The following is a 19822-nucleotide window of genomic DNA, read 5'->3' on the forward strand; positions in this document are numbered from 1 at the left end:
TTGATTTCATGTAAAAACAAGTTGATTAAACAATATTCAATATATTTCAATATTTGAAACATATTTTTGTATTAGATATTTTTTCTTATTTACTCTATTAGTATTAGGCGTCAACAATCATTACTTACATTTTTGTAATAAGTTGATGAATTATGTTAATTTTACAAACCTTGTAGTTGATTTTTTTCTTATCTTACAATTAATGAAAGTGGATTGTTAGAAATGAAAATTCTCATTACCTATGTCGATTGAGTTTCCGAACAAACTTGTAAATGGAATGTATCTTATGAAAGAAAGGCATAATTTTGCGCATGTTGTCTGAGCTATGAAGTGGTGCCAAGCCGAATGTGGTGAAGTTAATTAGGTACAGAGTGGTATGCAGATGTAGCAAGAATATTGGGTTTTGTACCTTTCTTTCGCGAGACAGTCAATACATATTACTTAATAGATTTTTACTGTTATTATGCTTGAACCGAGGTAGTCATTGCACATGGTTGGTATTTATGGGGGTAAAATGTAATATATTTTTGAATATTTTGCATGAAAATTTACTTTAAAAACATTATTACATGTGTTTCAATCATATTATTTGTGTCAAAAACTAACTATACAAATCTACTAACTGGTTAAGATGTGCACCTACAGGCTACTTGCTTATGTACCTAATATACCTTTCTTACTAAAACTTAACATACCAAAATTTACATTCAGTAGTTTCAATTTTGTGTTAGTTTAATATTAAATAAATTTACCTATTACTTATCAAACTCTAAGACAGCATTACTTAAGCTTTTTCATCTGTGGAACTCTGATGAACTTTTTTATCGTGGAACCCCTACTTTTTTTATTAGCTTTTTAATATTTTTATGATTATTTGCGATAAAAATATTAATTATTTCATATAATAGTAATGTGTTAAAGGTATTTAACTCAAAAAATATGTTAAAATAATAATAATGATTATACAATAATTGTACGAGTATATAGGTACTATATAATAATACAGAATATAAAAATCAATACTCGTACAATCATGATTGGGTTATAAAATAGATTCGTTTACCTACAAAAAAAAATCTTTAAAATGTTTATTGAGAAAAAAAGTTAGATTAGTAGGTATGCCACTTAAACTTAATTAAGTGCAGTGTACAAAAAATTAAAAGCTTTAAAATGTTGTTTGTGTTTTATCCATACTGCAATGTGTTAATACTTAAGCATCGTTCGACAAATAAAATTTGAAATGCTCATTTTTCGCTTACAATAATAATTAATGAAGCAGGTAAGTTTGTATAATATTATCATTACCAATATTTTACCATAAATGTTATGGTAAATGGTACAGGTGCAAAAGTGTTAATGGATAAATGGGTCGTAACATTACTGTAGACTGTAGTATCTACTAGGTAGTCCATTTATATATTCTACGAGTTAAGTATACTAGTGTACATAGATCTTGTATAACAATAATTGTGATCGTAAACGTTTCTATCAAAAGTCCAAAAGTCTATTTTTTTTCAACCAAAAGTATACGTTTTTACCAAAACAATATCTTTATTATTAATATAATAATTTTATTAAAAATATTGAAACACAATTGGTTAAATGTTATTCAGTATAACATAGGTAGGTATACCTATTATACCTAATATTTTATAAACTTAAGATACTACGTATTACAGATGTTTAGATTTTTGTAAAGAGATTATTAGTCAGAAAAAAGGTAAACTATAAAGCACAATCTGCACTATTTATGGCTGCATCCGAATTGCATGCTAGGGGCTTTTATCGATTCCGCCCGATATTTCAATTTGTCTGTATAAATTGATTACACCGAATATTTATTTATGTTTGTCATATAAAATATATTTTTAATTAGCAGTATAGGCACACCTAGTTAACCATATATATATATATTTTTTTTAAATAAAAACATTTCATAAAGTAATTTGACATGGGAAAATAAAAATATATTTGGACGTGCTTTGGTTGATTGCGTGTTGTGAATTGACTATTCATAACTGTTAGTTGTTCGTTCTAAAGAAATTGAAGGATAATAATGCTCAAATTTTTGGATTAAATTTTTAAGTTTCATCAATATAATTATCTCATTGATAATCATAGAATTTTTTAACCTTGCATTAAAATCAATATTTTAAAAAGCTCGACGGAGTCAATAGTCAGCGGAATCAATATGTAAAAAATTTGGCAGAATTTATATGCGGCGCAATCAAATACGCCCGTATGTAAAAAACAAGTCTAAATTGTATGTCATCTCAAAGAATGGTTTGTCGTTTATCCGAATGTATACCGTGAACCCATAAGTTTATTAATCATGCACTTGTGTGCACAACTTTTTTTGGACTTTTAATTTTTTTTTAAGCGCATGTATAGAAACGCCTTACGATATGGTTGTTATACAACTGATTATAGTTTCTAAATTGAAATATTTTTGTATATTCGAGTAAACATTTTACTTAACCGTATCTATTGTAGTGTATTGTGGTTTGTTTCATTGACATATACATATCGGTCACTTAATTTGTAGCTCAAATTTATAAATATTATTAATATAATCTGAAATAATTAATATAAGAAAAGTAGAGCTATGGTTCTACCATAAATAAGTACTCGTAATAGTAATAATAATATTTAGATCAAATGGAGATATCACTAGTTTGTTTTTTGTGTCTAATTATATTTGTACGTTTTGAAACGTTAACGTTAACTTGTTTACAGAAACTTAACTGTGATGTGATCATGGAACCACGGGTCGAAAATAAGTTTAAAGAAAAAAAAACAAAAAACTTTTCGTAATTGATGATTTAAAATTTTTTTTTTCAAAAGTTATTGCACAATGATATTGAAAGGTGGGCTGGTTGTGAATGTTCGTGTAGGCCATAGGGCTTACATAAAATTAAACATTTAACTTAAAGTTATATTTTATATTCCGCAATATAGATCATAATCACATCAAATATAATAAACAAAAATTAAATATACAATAGATATGTAATAATTTAAAATCTATAGTTATAGATGATCCTTTTGAAAAACTAAGTAAAATATTCGCTGTATCGTGAGCTACTAATAAAGAGAGATATTAGTGCATGTATCATGGATGACAGATGACACGAAACGAATTCGAAAAAATTTACATTGCGTCCAATCAAGGATTTATTCCAAACTGCCTGAAACTTTGATTGATTTACATACAGCATTAGATAATTTTAACATAAAAATTAACTGAGACAAAGATATTTTATTTATTAATTACCATGAAAATAATATTATCTATAGCATTTACAACACAAGAAATTTAAAATATTGAAGTAATTGCGAAATTTTGTTTGTTGACAATTATTAACAATTCACGGTATTAAAAACGATAACTATACGCTACTAATTTACATTTTACCCACGGGAAAAACAAAACAAATTTATAAAGGTGCTTTTACTAGTTTATTAATGAAGATAAATGATTTAAGCTCAAATTTATCGCTAAAAATAATTTATGCTGACTTTGAACTAACTATTCATTCTGCACTTCTAGTTTTTTTTTCCAAATACAAAAAAAAAGATGTCGTTTTCACTTAGGTTTTTATTCTGATATGACGTTGAATATGGCAGTACAGACAATACTGTTATTATATAGGTATTGAAATTTTAATATTCTTTATTCTATGCCCGAAATATCAAGAAAACTCCACCAAACTTTAAAATATTATTTATTTGAAACACTATGCAAAAATAAAAATGCATTCACTTGATTATAGGTACTCTAAAGTTTAAACTACAATCGTTTATTTAATACTTAATATTTACAGTGTCACCTTCTGTAATATTTATGTATTTTATTGTAATGTAGAAAAAGCCCGCATTCCTTCAATGGAAAAGTAAGTTAAATTATGTTACTTAGCAAAATTATACAGGGCATGCAATTCGGATAGTTCAATTTATGTTTATTTTTTTGGCATGCAATTTGAATGTATCGTTTTTGGTGTACCTAACCTGTTGTCAGAGTTTCGGATTAATTGCAGTTCACAGAATATCTCTACATCTATAATTTTAAATTTTGCAGACTTCTTTTACTTTATTTTTCATAATGTTTATTATACCTATTCTATATAATATATAGTCCAAAATTCATTTAATAATGGTTGCATTTATTATTTTGTTTTCGTGCGCATAACGATAAATTATTATAGTGGGCTTAGGCCATTTACTTGAGACCGTCGGGAGATTGTGTGTATGTAAGTACCTAGTTTTTTGTTACTACTAAGTTATTTATTGCTGAAATTAAATATTTAAATAATTTCGTCACCTCTCTGTTTTGAATTACCTACCGAACACCTATTTATATAATTTGAAAAAGTAATCAATCACCAATTGGACGTGCGTATAGGCTGCACTGTAGATAAACATCAATTAACGGTAGAGTAAGTAAGGTATAAATACTAAAATGCCCACCTTTTTTGTTAAAAAAATCTGCATAAAATATATTAGTAATTATTACTATGGCTTGGTATCAATTTTTATTCTCGTCATTAGGTGCGGCTAAGCATTAATGATTATTGAATAATTATTGGCACCCGACAGTAAATAACCATTATTGCATATTAGTTGTTGTATCAAAAAACATTAATATAAAACATATAATGTGCAATTTTTTGTTATTTTTTATTCTTTAATGTTCTTAGTTCTTACAAAGCCGGATATTTACATGTTGGTTATTGCTGAAGATTAAAATAATTTATTGCATAATATTATGTAGGTAGGTATAGTTCGTAAGTACAATAATAAAAAATACATAGGTGTTGATATATCATAGTATGTGGCTATGTACATACCTATTGATTAAGGACTATGTTTTAAATACTTAGATTTTTTACAACCTGTTATGATAATAATTTCATTTCATTTGAAAAACACGCGATAAGCGCAATAACGATGTCACAGCTCAATTCATGGAGAATTTGCAAAAAATATCATTCATGTGTTATTTTTTTTTAAATTTAAGATAATATTATAAAAATAATTTTATTAAGCCTATATTTTAAAGATAAAAAAAATTTAATAAAATAAATATTTATTAGGTCACCCGAGTGAGTGCACTACTTATGCTAGTGATCTTTTTCATTTTAGAAATATCTCGTGTAAGTAAGTAAATTTATAAATGTATGAACACACGGATACAAATAATTGCATAGTATTTAAATATTCAACTAAAATAATATTGCTATAGACATGTATGCATAATTGATATGTATTATGACGTATAGTTAAACATTTGGTACGATGTTGTTGATGTGCATCTATGGTCTGCGATAAGATCACATACGATGAAGTAATTTTACATTAATTATGTACCTACAGCAAAACTAGCATAAGGAGTTTGCTTATTTTGTATTATTTCTACAAAATATAGCAGTGTCTTATAAATATATAACTTTATAAATGTGGTGTGCTAGTCTTTTAAAAAAAAAAACACACATAAAAATTCCCCTTCACCCTGTAATTACACCACTGGGTCGGACGAATGATTATCTTAACAACAAGACAAACGATAAATCACATAATACGTATCTAAGTATTTATAAAACTTTTGGTCACGACATGCACGTATTTATCCTGTACGACATGCGAATTAGAGAAGCACCGCATGTAAAGTGATCAAAAGATAATAAACTCTGTATAATATTATTAAAATGATACATTTTACTACCGTGCAGTAAGCAATTGATCATAATTGCATTTGTCAGATTTGTCTTTTTGATTTATTTAAAACTCACTAATATTATCGTTAAAAATGTTTTGTTTAAATTGTAATTTACTCATAATATTATCATTTAAGTACTAATAATGGCTATAACATCTTAAACGGTAGTATAATATAATATTGTGCCGTATACTTGATTATTTTTTGAAATACAACACTTTATGACGTGATAAATGAAATTATCATCATGATTATTTACGGCCAACCCTCTAGCTAATATAATGTAATATTTAGTGCGTTTCCCAGGTAACGCTAATAAGATGCGATTTTTTAGGGACTCAATTAATTATTAAACGAATATTTTTTTTCTTTTTTCTATTGAGTTGAGATTCAATTTACCTACCATTTCAGGAGTCAAAAAAAAAAAAAAAAAAAAAAAAAAATAGAAAGGAAAAAAAGAGAAATGTATAGTGACCGACTAGCAATTACCCCATAATATTATAGGCATGCGATTATTGTCTTTTATTATTTGTGTTTTATTATCGTTGAAATAAATTAACAGCGTACAACAATGTATTAGGTGCGTCATGATGGGTGTATTATTGTCGTTTATAAAAAAGTCACTGCTGTAATTAGGTAGTAGGTACCTATAATGTACACGTTTTACGTATACATAATTACATAGTAAAAATAAAGTAATTAATAATATATAATGTGAGTTTCCAAGTACTTATTTAATTTTAATTTTGTGATGAAATTGCGTTCCTGCGTTCCCTTTGAACATTTTCGCTATCCCGAGAAAATTCCACTGATGTCGAAATTTCCATCGTTTATAATGGCGTTATAATTGATTTGAAACCATAATGAATACAAACGCATCTAATTACAATTTTACTTGGATTTACCATCACCAAATATATGGAATACGCAATTTAAATAAAATCATTGCTTTCATAGGTAGGACGTAGGTATTTTAAAATAATATATAATTTTATTAACTAATATAATTTTGAACATTAAAAGTATTATACGTAAATTTCCGTGACTTATTTAACTCGTTTTTATTTTAGATGTTAATCATATTTTTATGTTCAATATTTATTAATTAAATAACTAGGAAAACAATATTTATTTTATATTATAGAGTTCTGAAGCGCATAAAAAGTTGCATATTTTGCACATTTTTTGGGATATCAATTATATTTTATTTTGCGTGTCTGCCTTATATTTAATAGTTATTACTTATTACCATACTATGTCGATAAATATATTGTGATCGATAATAACGCTGTCGACGAATGACGAATTATAGCGAATAAAAAATATGGTTGTGAAGGAAGTTGGATCGCTGGTGGAAGCGATCTATCTTTATTATACCTCCTCTTGTCTCTAAATGTTATCGTATGGACCTGACAGTAGCGTAAATTGTATATATTAATATATTCGCCGTGTGTATTTATTATTAAACCATTTAACACATGCGTGTGTACAATTATCGTACTGAAACAATTACGTGACCAGCGTGGTAGTGGGCAGTGTAGTATAAATACAAAACAATTAAATTAAAAAAAAAAACACAAGTTTATAATGTAGGAGTATACTATAGTACACATGTGGTTTTTATCGATATCGCAATGAATACTTTTAATTTTTATATTGAAAGGTATATTTTGTGTATTAATAAAAAAAAAAAATTATAATAGGTACACAGTTGTACTTATTTTAAGTTTAAAAATCTGTTTTGTATCAAGCCATTGATATTGTCTAATTGTAGTATTTATAAATTTTCATTAATCGTTATTCCAACAACCAAACTCAATGATATTCACTTGATATTATTAAATCATAAATATTTACATGTTTTCATAAAGTATTATTTGCCACATGGGTTATTGGCACACAATTATTCATTAAAATGGTACATTTCCTTTTTTTGTCAAAATTAAAAAAAGGTTGTTTAATTTAATAAAAATAAATCAAACCTAACTTTAAGATCTAATTATTAATACTTTTACTAGTATAGTTATTATTAAAATATTTGTTCTATTCATAAAACTCAGAAGAAAAAAAATATATATATCAAACCATATCATAATAAACTTATAAATTATAGTTAAAATAAATGATTAAATAATATTTTAGTTAAGTAATATTAGTCATTAAAAATGTATATAATAATAAACATTGTATTGTTTGATAATTACGAGTAAATGGAAAAAGTAGATAGTTTCTCTACTATAATGTGGATATAGTGACTATTGAAAAATCTATTAAAAAAGTCACTTTAATGTCAATGATGATTTTGAATTCGATGATAAGTAATTATTGTTCACAGAAAACGATTCAAAGCGTAGAGTGAAGATTGTCAGTTTATTTTACTATGCATAATATTAATTTTTGCTAAAAACATTGAATTTAAAAAGTTCATTGTGTGTATAAAATATAATAAGGTACTTTTACAGTTGTAATTATTATTTTATAATTACTCTCTAATAGTATTATTAAATTTGAACAAAATAAATAAATTCGTTATTTTTCGTTTAAATAAACAATTTTACCCAAATTTAAACTTCAGATGTCTATAAAAAAATCATATTTATTTATTTTATACTTTTAGTTTGTAGTATGAAATATTTAAAAGGAATATTGTACTAAATATTCAAATCAATAAGCTATACATAAAAATTGAACTTTAAATACATTTTGAACACAGTTTGAGAATTTTCATAATTTTGATAAATTTTGTCAAAATTTGAACTTCAAATGCTTTTAAAAAATCGTCTATATGAATCTTTAATCATTTTCAATGGCTATTTTAGCCACTAATGAGAAACCTTGTATTATACTTTGAAGTTTTATGAACAAGCTAAAAATTTTCATTGAAAACTTTAAAAAAAATAGAAAAATTATTAAAAAGTCAAAATTAAATCATGGTTTAATAAAATGTATGTATAGAAATTACTAATATAAATAACTGAAGGAATTTCAAGTATAAAAATTGGTTTTGTTTATAAATTATAACAAGTTTACCAGTTCTGTGTAAGAATTCTCGTTTTTCCTAATTTTTTTTCCTCAATTATTAAAAAGTAGATATTAGATATTTTAACTTAGAATTAAAAATAAAAAAGAATCATCAGATAAAAAAAAAGAGAAAAAAAGCATACATCATTGTACATTTATAAAATAAATATTTTTATCGCTTTGCCTAGAATCTAAAATATCATATTTTTTCTATAAACATTAATATTATTGTATAAATAATCGTACAGTAATATAATAAAACAATGATATTATTGGTGTATTTATTTGGTGGAAAAAGAAATTTAGGTTTTCTAAATTTGGTCGAAAAATATTTTATCTAGTATTAAATGTGAAATATCTTGAATTTTAAATTTAAATCAAGTTAAAAAAAATATTAATTTTTTACGCGTTCATCACTTGTTTAAATTAAAAGAAATATTATTCTTGGCGTAGCGTTATCATAGTAATAAAAAACAACTTACGCGTGTGTTCTAATATTACATTTTTTATAAATAAGTAGTTAGGTTATAATAAATTCATATCTTATATACAATAAATATAAAATATGAATTACTATTTATAAAACGAGATAGCTAAAATTTTTTTGTCTCTATCTAAACGAAATTGGATTTTATACTTTATACAATAATATGAATAATATATCTACAAATCCCTAAGGCCTAGTAACATTTTGCCATAATAGATTATGTAGATAGATCTATATATGGTAGTTAGATATATTTGTTTAAGTATTGATATGTTATATTGTACATTTATTGATTTTATATTTTTATTGATATATCATACAATTTGCAAACAATAAATATTGTCTAAATACGCCAAAGGTTTTATATATATATATATATACACTTTATAGCGAGCATTAAGTGTTCAAACAATCCAGTTAGTTATTTAAGTACTCGTACTTACAACCACATAGTTTATAATAAATAAAAATAAAAACATTGAAAACGTCAAGACGATATTTCGAATTTTTACTCTTTAAAAGTTTGTGTACATATTAAGTATAATAAATCTCTTATTTTATGGTTATATTTAATCTAATTATCACTTTTCCGTTTCTCATTTTGATAACAAATTCTATTATATTGGGAAAGGTAAGATATTTCCCTTAATTGTATATTTTTTTTTAATCGGACTAATTGGATAAGTAAAACGTGATTATTTTCATTTTTTATACTCAAACAGTCAAATAACTTAAAAACATTTTTTTAAACTATAATACAGAATCAATATATGAATTTAAAATTTCAGGTTGTGCAATGATAAATTAAATAATTTAATCTAATACAAAGTATTAGTATAACAATAAATTATGCCACTTATGGTAACTAACTTATATTATGATCTATCTATATAAATCTACTTTAGAAATGTAGGATTGGTTACGGTTTGAAATTGAAAAATTAGTATTAGACAAATATCCGGTTTATTATTTTTAGGGAAACTATAAAATTATTTGAATTGGTTGTTCTCAGGAGAATTTAAAGATCAATTTTATTCACTTTATTATTTGATTAGACTAGTTTTGTTCCACTTAGTTCAATAATTTGTAGTACAATCGAATTTTTTACTTTTCAATACATTCAATATTACCTAGGGACTAGGTTTACACAGACTTTGAAAAAATCTAAGATTTAGTTTACTGTGGCTCAAACGATTCATGTTTTTAATAAACTTGTTATTAGAAACCACTTGTTACTATTGGTTATGTATGTAATGGTATTAACTATAAACGCATTAGAAATGAGAAACAAAACTTATAGTTACTCAATGTCTCAATGAGTACATTTAATGAACAGTATATACTTTAGGAATAGCTGTGATGTACCAAGAATTTTAGAGGAAATTACCACCAGACTTTTTAGTGGGACAACATCTAATAACTATATTTATAATTGTAGCTGTCCATAAATTAATGATAAATTTAATTTTTCACTCAATACACCATCGATTCAATGAATGCGAAATTTAATTTTCCTAATTTCATAATAAGCAGGTGACGGTTTTATTTTTTCTCGTTTGTTAATTTATTAATAATACTTTTTTTGTTATTTAGGTTTTCTATAACGATTAGAATTAGTGCAATTCAACTATTTTATTTTTTTTTTGACCAAACTACCCGAGTGTTATTCTACGAAAACCCGATCTTACCTATAATATACTCATTGATCGTGTGCAGATTTCGTGACAGACAGGATTTACCAACCAGTATAATATTACGCTGCAGACATGCATCGCGTCCTTGCTCGTTTTACGGCCGTTGACAAAATGTATAATAGTATATATAGCCTTAATTGTTTACGTATATTATCATATTATTCAAACGTTGACCTGTTGTAGGGAGAGGTGTTTCGTTGAGGTAAAATTCTATCCAGATAGTGGGCGTTCGGGAGAGTGTCAACAATTTTTGGCTCAGCGAACTCGCGCGCTTCTCGGCGTCGAACAGCTGACCACCGCACGCGACCTTACAACAATAATAATAATGATATATTATTACGGCGGATTGTGCGCCGGCGGGCGGATGAGGGTCACGTTTGTCGTGTTTTTGAGTTTCAGAATTGCCATCATCGCATTAAATCGCGTAAATATTATTTATACACACACTCCATTCGGGCAGGCGGCCTTTGGGCGCGCTTGAAATCGTATTTATAGGGCATTGCGCGTATACCACGTGCGCTCACTAGTTCGAGTAGGTCGCTCAACCGTTGCTGTGCGGGGTGCCGATAGCAAATCACGCGCCCTGTATGCACGCTCGCGCACGCGGTCGCCGACGGCCACTAACGTACCACGCGCGCACATACACACACACACACACTCGATCGGGCGCGCGGCCGTTTTCGTCGACGGCGAGTTATAATAAAATCAGGGGACGGACCTGTCCTTCTTCACCGCGCTCGCCACCACCACCTCCTACGAGACTCAATCCCTGCCGTCGCCGCCGCCGCCGCCGTAGACAACGACACGACGCACGCACACGCCGGCTGCTTTACAGCGTTACAGGCTGCCGCGAGCGTTTTACACGAGGGGACGCGCGAGCCGCGTACACATCGCATCAGTAGCGTGTCCACTCGCCGGCACGACATATTATTATTATTAAAATAATATAGGTACGCGTGCACGCACCGCGTCGCACCAAATCACGCTGCTGCCGCCACCACCGCCGGAACGCTTCGCACGCGCGCGCGCGCCCTCTCACACGCTCAGGCACGCACACTTGCACACCCCGTACAAGCACGCGGCGCGCCGCGGAATAATGCCAAATGGCCAAATCGCCGGCTGCGACGCCGTCGTCGAACGCACCGCCGTCGCCGTTGTCACCGCCAATCGTCACCGTCGTCGCGCGCCATCACACTGCATCACCGTCGGCGGCGGCGTCGACGGGGGCAGCGGTGACTTTGGCGGCGACGCGTCACCGTCAGCCAGAGTGGACGGCCACATCGCCAGCGGCGTCTCCGTCGTCAGGCGGCGACGGTGGCAGCACGAGCAGCGGCAGCGGCAGCGGAACCGGTGGTGGCCGCGGACAGTCGTACCACTACGGCGGCGATGTCGAGATTTCGCTCAAGAGTATCGAACACACGCTGTTGCCGCTCGTCAAACAGGTACGTGGCACGCTTACAATATGATATATATATATATATAACATGCATATTATATCATATTGATATGTCCATTAGTTCACACACGATGTCGTGTCGTGTGCAACCGCGATATTCGAATTGCACCACTCCGTCTCCGCCGTGGCCGGCCGGCGTAGTAACTGACCGCGCCACTGCGTCCCTAAAGGTATTTCGTTCCGCTGCGACGACCACGCCGCCGCAGTAGTTATGTACGCATATATATCGTGTAAACACACACACACACACACACACACACACATTATATATTTGGGCGCGGAGCAGCTTACAGAGGTCCACGTGCAAAAATCTGAAGTGTACATGATGCCGTTTTGTATACAGCGATGGGATGGCCGCTGCGGTATGTTAGAGAACAGCTCCGGATCCGAAACCAAAATAGAACGCCAGGTGTGACCCACATTGCGCGTGCAGCGTTACGATGACGACGATAATAGGTAATGAATGTATGCATTAGCCACTAAGCCGCGTGACCTTTTTCGCGTACACTTGATCGGCTTCCGTTTGTCGGCGTATCACCACCGTTCGCACAGCAAAAACGACGACGTCAAAGTCGCATAAACAGAGCGAGTGAAAGAGAGATAATAAAAGATGTACGGCGATGGTCGGGAAAAAGCGATGCGTATTGCCGTCGGGTTCTAATGGTCCTTTACGGTTTGAGGTTAACCGTGTCATGGTGAAAAGATGCGCCGCCGCCACCGCCGCCGGTGGCATGTACCGACGGTGACGACGACGGTAGCGTTGTCGGTGGCAGCAGCGGCCGTGTCGGCGGCCGCGGTGGAGGTGATGGCGTCGGAGGAGACGGTGGTGTCAGCGGCGTAGGGTTTTTATTGATTGTCGGCGGCGGCGGGTTCGGCGTCGTCGTTCGCGCGCGTTGCGCGCACGCACCATCGCCGAGCGCGCGCTCGCGCCCGCGCAATTATACGCGCGCGCACGCACAAACGCACCGGACGAGCAGCAGCCAGCACAAGCACCAGCAGCCAGCACAAGCACCAGCACCAGCAGATCGCCGCCGGACGCCGCCGACGCCGCCGTCGCTGCCGCAGCCGCCGCCGCCGCCGCTGCCGTCGTCCCCCCCTCGAAACTTACACACAAACACACACACTCACTCTCACACACATACACAAAAATTTACACTCAACGGTAAAGATATTTTATATTATTAATTTGACAGGATAAAATATATTATATAAAAATAATTATTTAAAATAAAAATTAATTCGCACCGCACACACAAATTTTTTTATGATCAATGCTATTGTTTTTTTCGTACAAGTAATTTTTGTCAAAAAAATTTTAAAGAAAATGACACAATTTAAAAGAATGTGCGCGGTTTTACCTACTAGTATATTATTATTATAGTATATTAAAATAATAATCACATACATATATTATTATTGTTCTCGTTGTTATATCATCATCATTATCATCGTTGTTGTTATTATTGCAATTGCTTTATTCTAATATCTTCGTCGTAAGTTTCGTATCGCACCGCATACGACGGGTCTTACGCGTCGTCTTCGTCGTCATCGTCGTCGGGATATCCTCCCTCGGTTTTACCGTCGTCTCCTCGGACCTGCTACAGTGCGAGCCTTGCTGTGCGTCGCACACGCAGACGGAATCGACAGTGCAGAATACTCTGCACACACCTTGTACACGCCGACCGACGGATACGCCGCGACATGGCTCTTCTGCTTGGTGACCACTGCGGTAGACAGCAGGTAAGCCGCCGCCACGCATGTATCACGCGGTTATACCGCGCGGCTGCTGTACGATGTCCGGTGCCCCACACGGTGGTCCAGATACGATTTTGGTGGGAAATAGGGAAAGTTTTGTGGGTGGAGATTGGAGAGGTTTTTGAGGGGGGGGGGGGGTAATTTTGGAGTGTGTGTTCCAGATGAGACTGTGGTGCGGGCGGGACCAAGTTTATAAAATGTTCCGAATAGCGCGTCGATAGTCGGTGACGGACAGTCAATGGCTAAGCTAAATACTCCGCGCGCCCTCGCTGCGTCCAAATCATGTCTCGAATAGTTTTACTTATATATTGACAAGTGCGTTCATACACACACATACACACACACACACACACACACCATTGCAACCAGAGTTTTTCGGCTACTTCACGCACATATGTACCTAAGTATAGATACTAAAGTTCGAGAATAAAAACACAAAATTGAGTTGTTAAAAATGTTTTGTAGAATGGAGATATTAAAAACCGATTAAATTTTTAATAGCATTTGAAGGCGTTTTGAATTTTTATAATCGAAATACTGAGATATCAAAGTTTTAGTTACGGTAATTTCGGTTGTATTATATATACATTTTTTAAAAGTTAATTTATATAGACCAGGTCAGAACATAATAACGTTATATTGGTACTTTATTATTGGTATTATTATTTATTATTTTCTGCGAATTAACATTTTAGGTGTTGGCCTCCTTTTATATTTTTAATTTTTAATGAATATCTAATCTTGCTTTTTTAGCCTTTAACGTCTTCAATCCTCTAATACAAAATGTGTGTATAAAACTCATCAAATACTTGTATTTTTTTAAATGTTTTCAAGAAAAAATAGATGAACAATAAGCTAGGTTTAACCTATGGTTATGATATTAAAATTATTATAATTTAATTGCGATAATAACAATCGTTATGATAATAAAGTAATTAATTAAAATCAACTCACTTAGATTTCTTAAATGAATACAACGCAGAACCTTCAAAATTTAAATAATTTTCAAAGCAATAGGTACTTTGTCACTTGTAACACCTAAAAATGTTTTGGTTATTAGATAAAACTGTCTTTTGGTGAAAAGATATCGTCGTACCAATCTCCACCTTTTTCTACATAAGCAAAATTATATTATGGTAGGATAGGTGTAGGGTGGTCAAATTTTGTTTTTTTGGGAGAGGGGGCTGTAGCCTTTCTAGGGATAGACATTTACTGACTCGTGGAGAGCTTCGTCTGTATTTTGAAAGGCTTAGTCCCCTCCTAACTACGCTTATGTATCATAGCGTTCAATGATTTTTTTTCGTCTTTTCGTTTGAATTTTGAAACAACTATAGCTGAGTAATGAGTTCTTCTTTTTATTATAAAAGTATTTTTAGTATGGTATGTAGATAGATATTATCATTAAAACAATAATGATAATAATATGTTGATTTAAAATTTGTTATCATTCGAATGGTGAATCGTTTTTTTTCGAGTATTCTGAATGAAGGATATTTGATTGTACCTCTGGGACCCTTAGTACGAGTTTTTTTCTTTAAATAGCAAAAGATTGTAGGCGGGTTCGTTTCATTTAAACATTACTGCGGGTACGGGGCACGACCCACACAATGAATGTCGGAATAAAAATGTCATTCATCAAAAATTTCAACATTTACTATCAGTCGGAGAATTAATAGCGTTTTTTGAAAAGTATTTATTCCTATGTTATACTGTTTAGTGTTTGGCCATTTGGGCTATCATAAGATGAGTTTGACTTTCGTTCGATATAACTACCTATACATTTAGAAAATCGTCACGATTACATTAATTTAGTTTTATTTATAGAAAAACTGAAAAAAATTAGAGTCAATAACTACAGTTTAGACCAGGGGTCTCCAACCTACGGCCCGCGGGCCGGATCCGGCCCGCCAAGCTAATTAATGTTTTGAAAATAATATATTAATTTTCATTGTTTTTAATTTATTTTTTATTAAATTGATTAATAAATTAAAAAATTATATAAATAAACATACATTTTTTAAAATAAATCTCATCTTTTCTTATTTATTTCTCAATTTCATAACCTATCAGATATTCCTAGAATCCTAGATAGACAACATTTTTTTTTTTTTTTTTAGACAACACATTTCTAAAAATGTTGGCCCGCGATGCCAAAGCGTATATCAAATTTGGCCCGCCGTAAAAAAAGGTTGGAGACCCCTGGTTTAGACTAAGTAAGAAATAAAGATAAATTATATAATTAAATTAACGATAATTGAAATCTCAATAATATTTTTGGTGATGAACTTATATTGATTGTAAAATTAACAATATGTCAGTTACATATTTTCTGCTATAAGTACCTACCTAATAAAATATAAATCGTATTTGTAATACTTTATTTGATTTTGATTTTTAATATTACATAGTAAATGGTAAATATGCAGTAAATTTAAGCTTGTTTATTAATTTTAAATAGTTATTTCTTCCTTATTTTTCTTCGGACAATTTTAATGATGTCTGACACTTGACGACAAAGTTAGTCAACTCGGCTTGATTAATCGTTTTCAGTTTGTATTTATACAAGGGTAAACGCGGTACGCGTGTTGACCTCCGGTCATTTTATATCCAGCTGCGTAACGTTCGATCTACACTCATAATAAGTCAAAACATTTGTATAATCGAAATGATTTCATGCACAGTGCATGATCAACGGGTTGAAATGAGACTGCATGCAAGAAGAAGACACGTGTCTATTAAGTTGTCTATAAATGGAAAATTTTTGACTCCGTATAATAATTATCAAATTATTTCAACTAAGTACTGCAAAAGTCTTTGTCTGCTTTTTATAGTACTAAGTTTAGTTATATCAACGTCAAAATAAAATAATTAAATTGGATTTTCGTGAAAACCACTTAAGTTCACGTGAAATATGGCCAACTTCGTATATAGGCGAACACACTTATACCCACCCAGTGATTATAATTTTTGAGACACATTAGAGGTTGGCAGGTAGGTATTTTATTGTATGTAGGTGTATGTAATCAATTGCGTATTAACATAACATTTTATTTTTGCAAATTAATGATTTTTCTTTTGTGATAAAGTAAACAAAATCACCTGGAAAAAAAATAATAAATTTACTTGAAATATTGTCTAAGGTAACGGGTCATTTTATTCGAAATTTACTCGAATACCTACATGCCGTGTTTGGAGTATCTACTATACCGGTGATACCCGATTGAGCACGGTCGTTATCGGCCGACCTTTTAGACGACACGATTGAGCACGATAAAAAAAAAAAATTGTGTACAACGTTGTCAGATTTTCACTAGTATCTACGTACGTATGTTGTGTATATATTACCAATAGGTAATTACTAGGGCAGAAGACTTGTAGCTCTAAAAAATCACCTGATATGCACTTAAATATACAAAATATGCATTTTAAAATGAATATTTTTGGAGGGTGTCAGTTAAAATCGCGAAATATTTTAACAGCGAAAACACTAATAGCGAAAAGTAAAAATTATATTACTTTTATTTTTTAAACCATAGGTATAAATTAAAACTATCATCTCTGTAGTAATATAAAATAAATTCAAGTTCATTAAAAAAAATTAAATATAAAATAATACAGATCGGACAACGGACGACACAGTAATGGTTAAGTTCAATTGATTCACGTATACTTCCCCGTCAGACGTTTCCCCGTACCTACTTCCCCGTAAGACATTTCCCCGTCCAATACGTTTCCCCATAAGACATTTCCCTGTCCAATACAAAGTAACTTTCTGTCATGCCGGTGACTTCAACATCACCAAAATATTGTCCGATATAGTGGCCATTGACTCTATATTAGGCAAAGTAGGGCTAGATATCTTGTACGTAATCTTTACGGCCTTATCATAAACCAACTGACGTACATATGTAATAATATGTGATTAAAATCCAATAAAGGATTTTTACTTATAAACATTTACATTCAAATGTATCTTATTTTTTAATAATAATATTCTATGATACAAAATGGCAACATCGCACGTATTTTCGTGCTCAATCATGTTGTTTTTGGAGTGTTTTTGGATTCCTATTGTTTGATTCCAACCATGCTCAATCGGGTTGTAAAAAAAGTCAATTGTGCTCAGTCGGGTTCCAGCCCTACTATACTTATGCACACGTGGGTACAAATACGATAAAAACAATATTAATATGTTTTTGTTTACCTCAACTGTGTTAATTTTTACGCGTGTTTAATGTCTCGTGTATTTCATAAATCGTATATGCATATCGCATGCAATGTAGTAAAAATAAAATGTTTTACCCGTAGTAACATGAAATACATTTTGGAATATATTATACTACTATTACATACGAATATTGGTCTTCGAAATTCGTCACACTGTGATTAACAGGGACTCAGTTTAAATATAAAACTATGATAGGTGGTGATGTTAGTCTAATGATTACGAATTACATGATGAACATCTGAAATTCTTTGCTCTACGCTACCAATCAAATAATCAAATTTTCAATAATGACTGCAATGGTATTACTAATATAATATAAGAACATTAAGAACTAATTAACAGTAAATGGCATAAATTATGTTGGAGTGATTATTTCAAAACAAGGGTGTTAAACATATCCTAGCCTTTTCCTAGTTGTGTCAATGTATTTATATATACTTGAGATTTAGAGTGGTCTTGTAAAATTTTATAATCGAATCATAATTATTAATGTGAAATAATAAATATTATTACCATTATCTATTTGAAAACCGTTCAAGACACTATTTATTTCGCATAAACTATTAAATTGTTTGGTACATGTTTATAATATAATATAGTAAGTATTTAATACCTCAAATAAGTATAGTATGCAAACCGAGATCACGTTACAGCATCATATAGGTGATTTAAAATGTTTATAAAGAACCATGTTATTATACGATGGTACGATGAATTTTAAACAACCGTATAAGAAACTTTTATGCATATGCATTTTATTGACGAAGGGTATTTATTTTTTTTTATCTCAATTTTGACATCGGTGCATCAATAATGTATACACTTCAGACAGTTTACGTCTGAAACATTTTTTTTCTCGTTAAGCGGAACTTGTGTTCAATATATATTGCTTTCCGTGTTCGTATAGGGCGATATAAGAGGAAAAAAATACCAATATACTTTCACATTTTAAAGTACTTCCAACACGTGTGGTGAAAATAATGTTTATGCTGACAGGAGTTTGCCTGGAAAAAAGTACCATTTTTCGACCAACGTAGCTTGTCGGTTAAATTTTTTGGGTTATACCCTGAAATTCAACTTGGAATAAGGTTGCTTCGGCAACAGCAGCTTTTTTTGTTGAGTGTTATTTAAAAAAATTAAACGTTCTTATTGCGATGATACCAAATCAATGCTTGGATTATTTTCATAATATTATATACTTTCATCTGACTATAGTAGTACTATATTAAACTTGCGACAAATTTACACGAACAAATTACGCATATAAATACACATGCATTTCAGTGTATTGTGTAACTGGCACTTTTTGCTAGCTGTTAATATTCGTAGTAAATGTACGAACACTGACAGTCACTGGTTGTCGTTGACGTACAGTAAAAAGTCAGTAAACGTTGGCAAATTGTTTTAAAGTGCATTTTATTTTATCTTTAATATGTGCTATGTAACTTATGTAAAGTAGCTAGCT

At 31.4% G+C, this 19822-nt stretch overlaps 1 protein-coding gene across 2 annotated transcripts in view; it reads left to right on the plus strand.

Moving 5' to 3' along the window:
* Positions 1–11772: 11772 nt before the first annotated feature.
* The window catches only part of LOC112591081 (alpha-catulin), a 43986-nt gene continuing 35936 nt past the window's right edge, over positions 11773–19822 (plus strand). The window contains exon 1 of one of the 2 annotated variants that reach the window (XM_025334738.1): positions 11773–12360. In XM_025334738.1, coding sequence (XP_025190523.1) covers positions 12022–12360 — 339 coding nt within the window. In that variant the 5' untranslated portion in view covers positions 11773–12021. Of the gene's footprint in view, positions 12361–13780; positions 14115–19822 lie in introns of those variants that run through there. The other variant, XM_025334744.1, reaches the window with a different exon arrangement.

Source organism: Melanaphis sacchari, unplaced genomic scaffold (assembly GCF_002803265.2).
Source record: "Melanaphis sacchari strain LSU unplaced genomic scaffold, SCAv2.0 Contig0_pilon_pilon, whole genome shotgun sequence".
NCBI classification, from domain to species: Eukaryota; Metazoa; Arthropoda; class Insecta; order Hemiptera; family Aphididae; genus Melanaphis; species Melanaphis sacchari.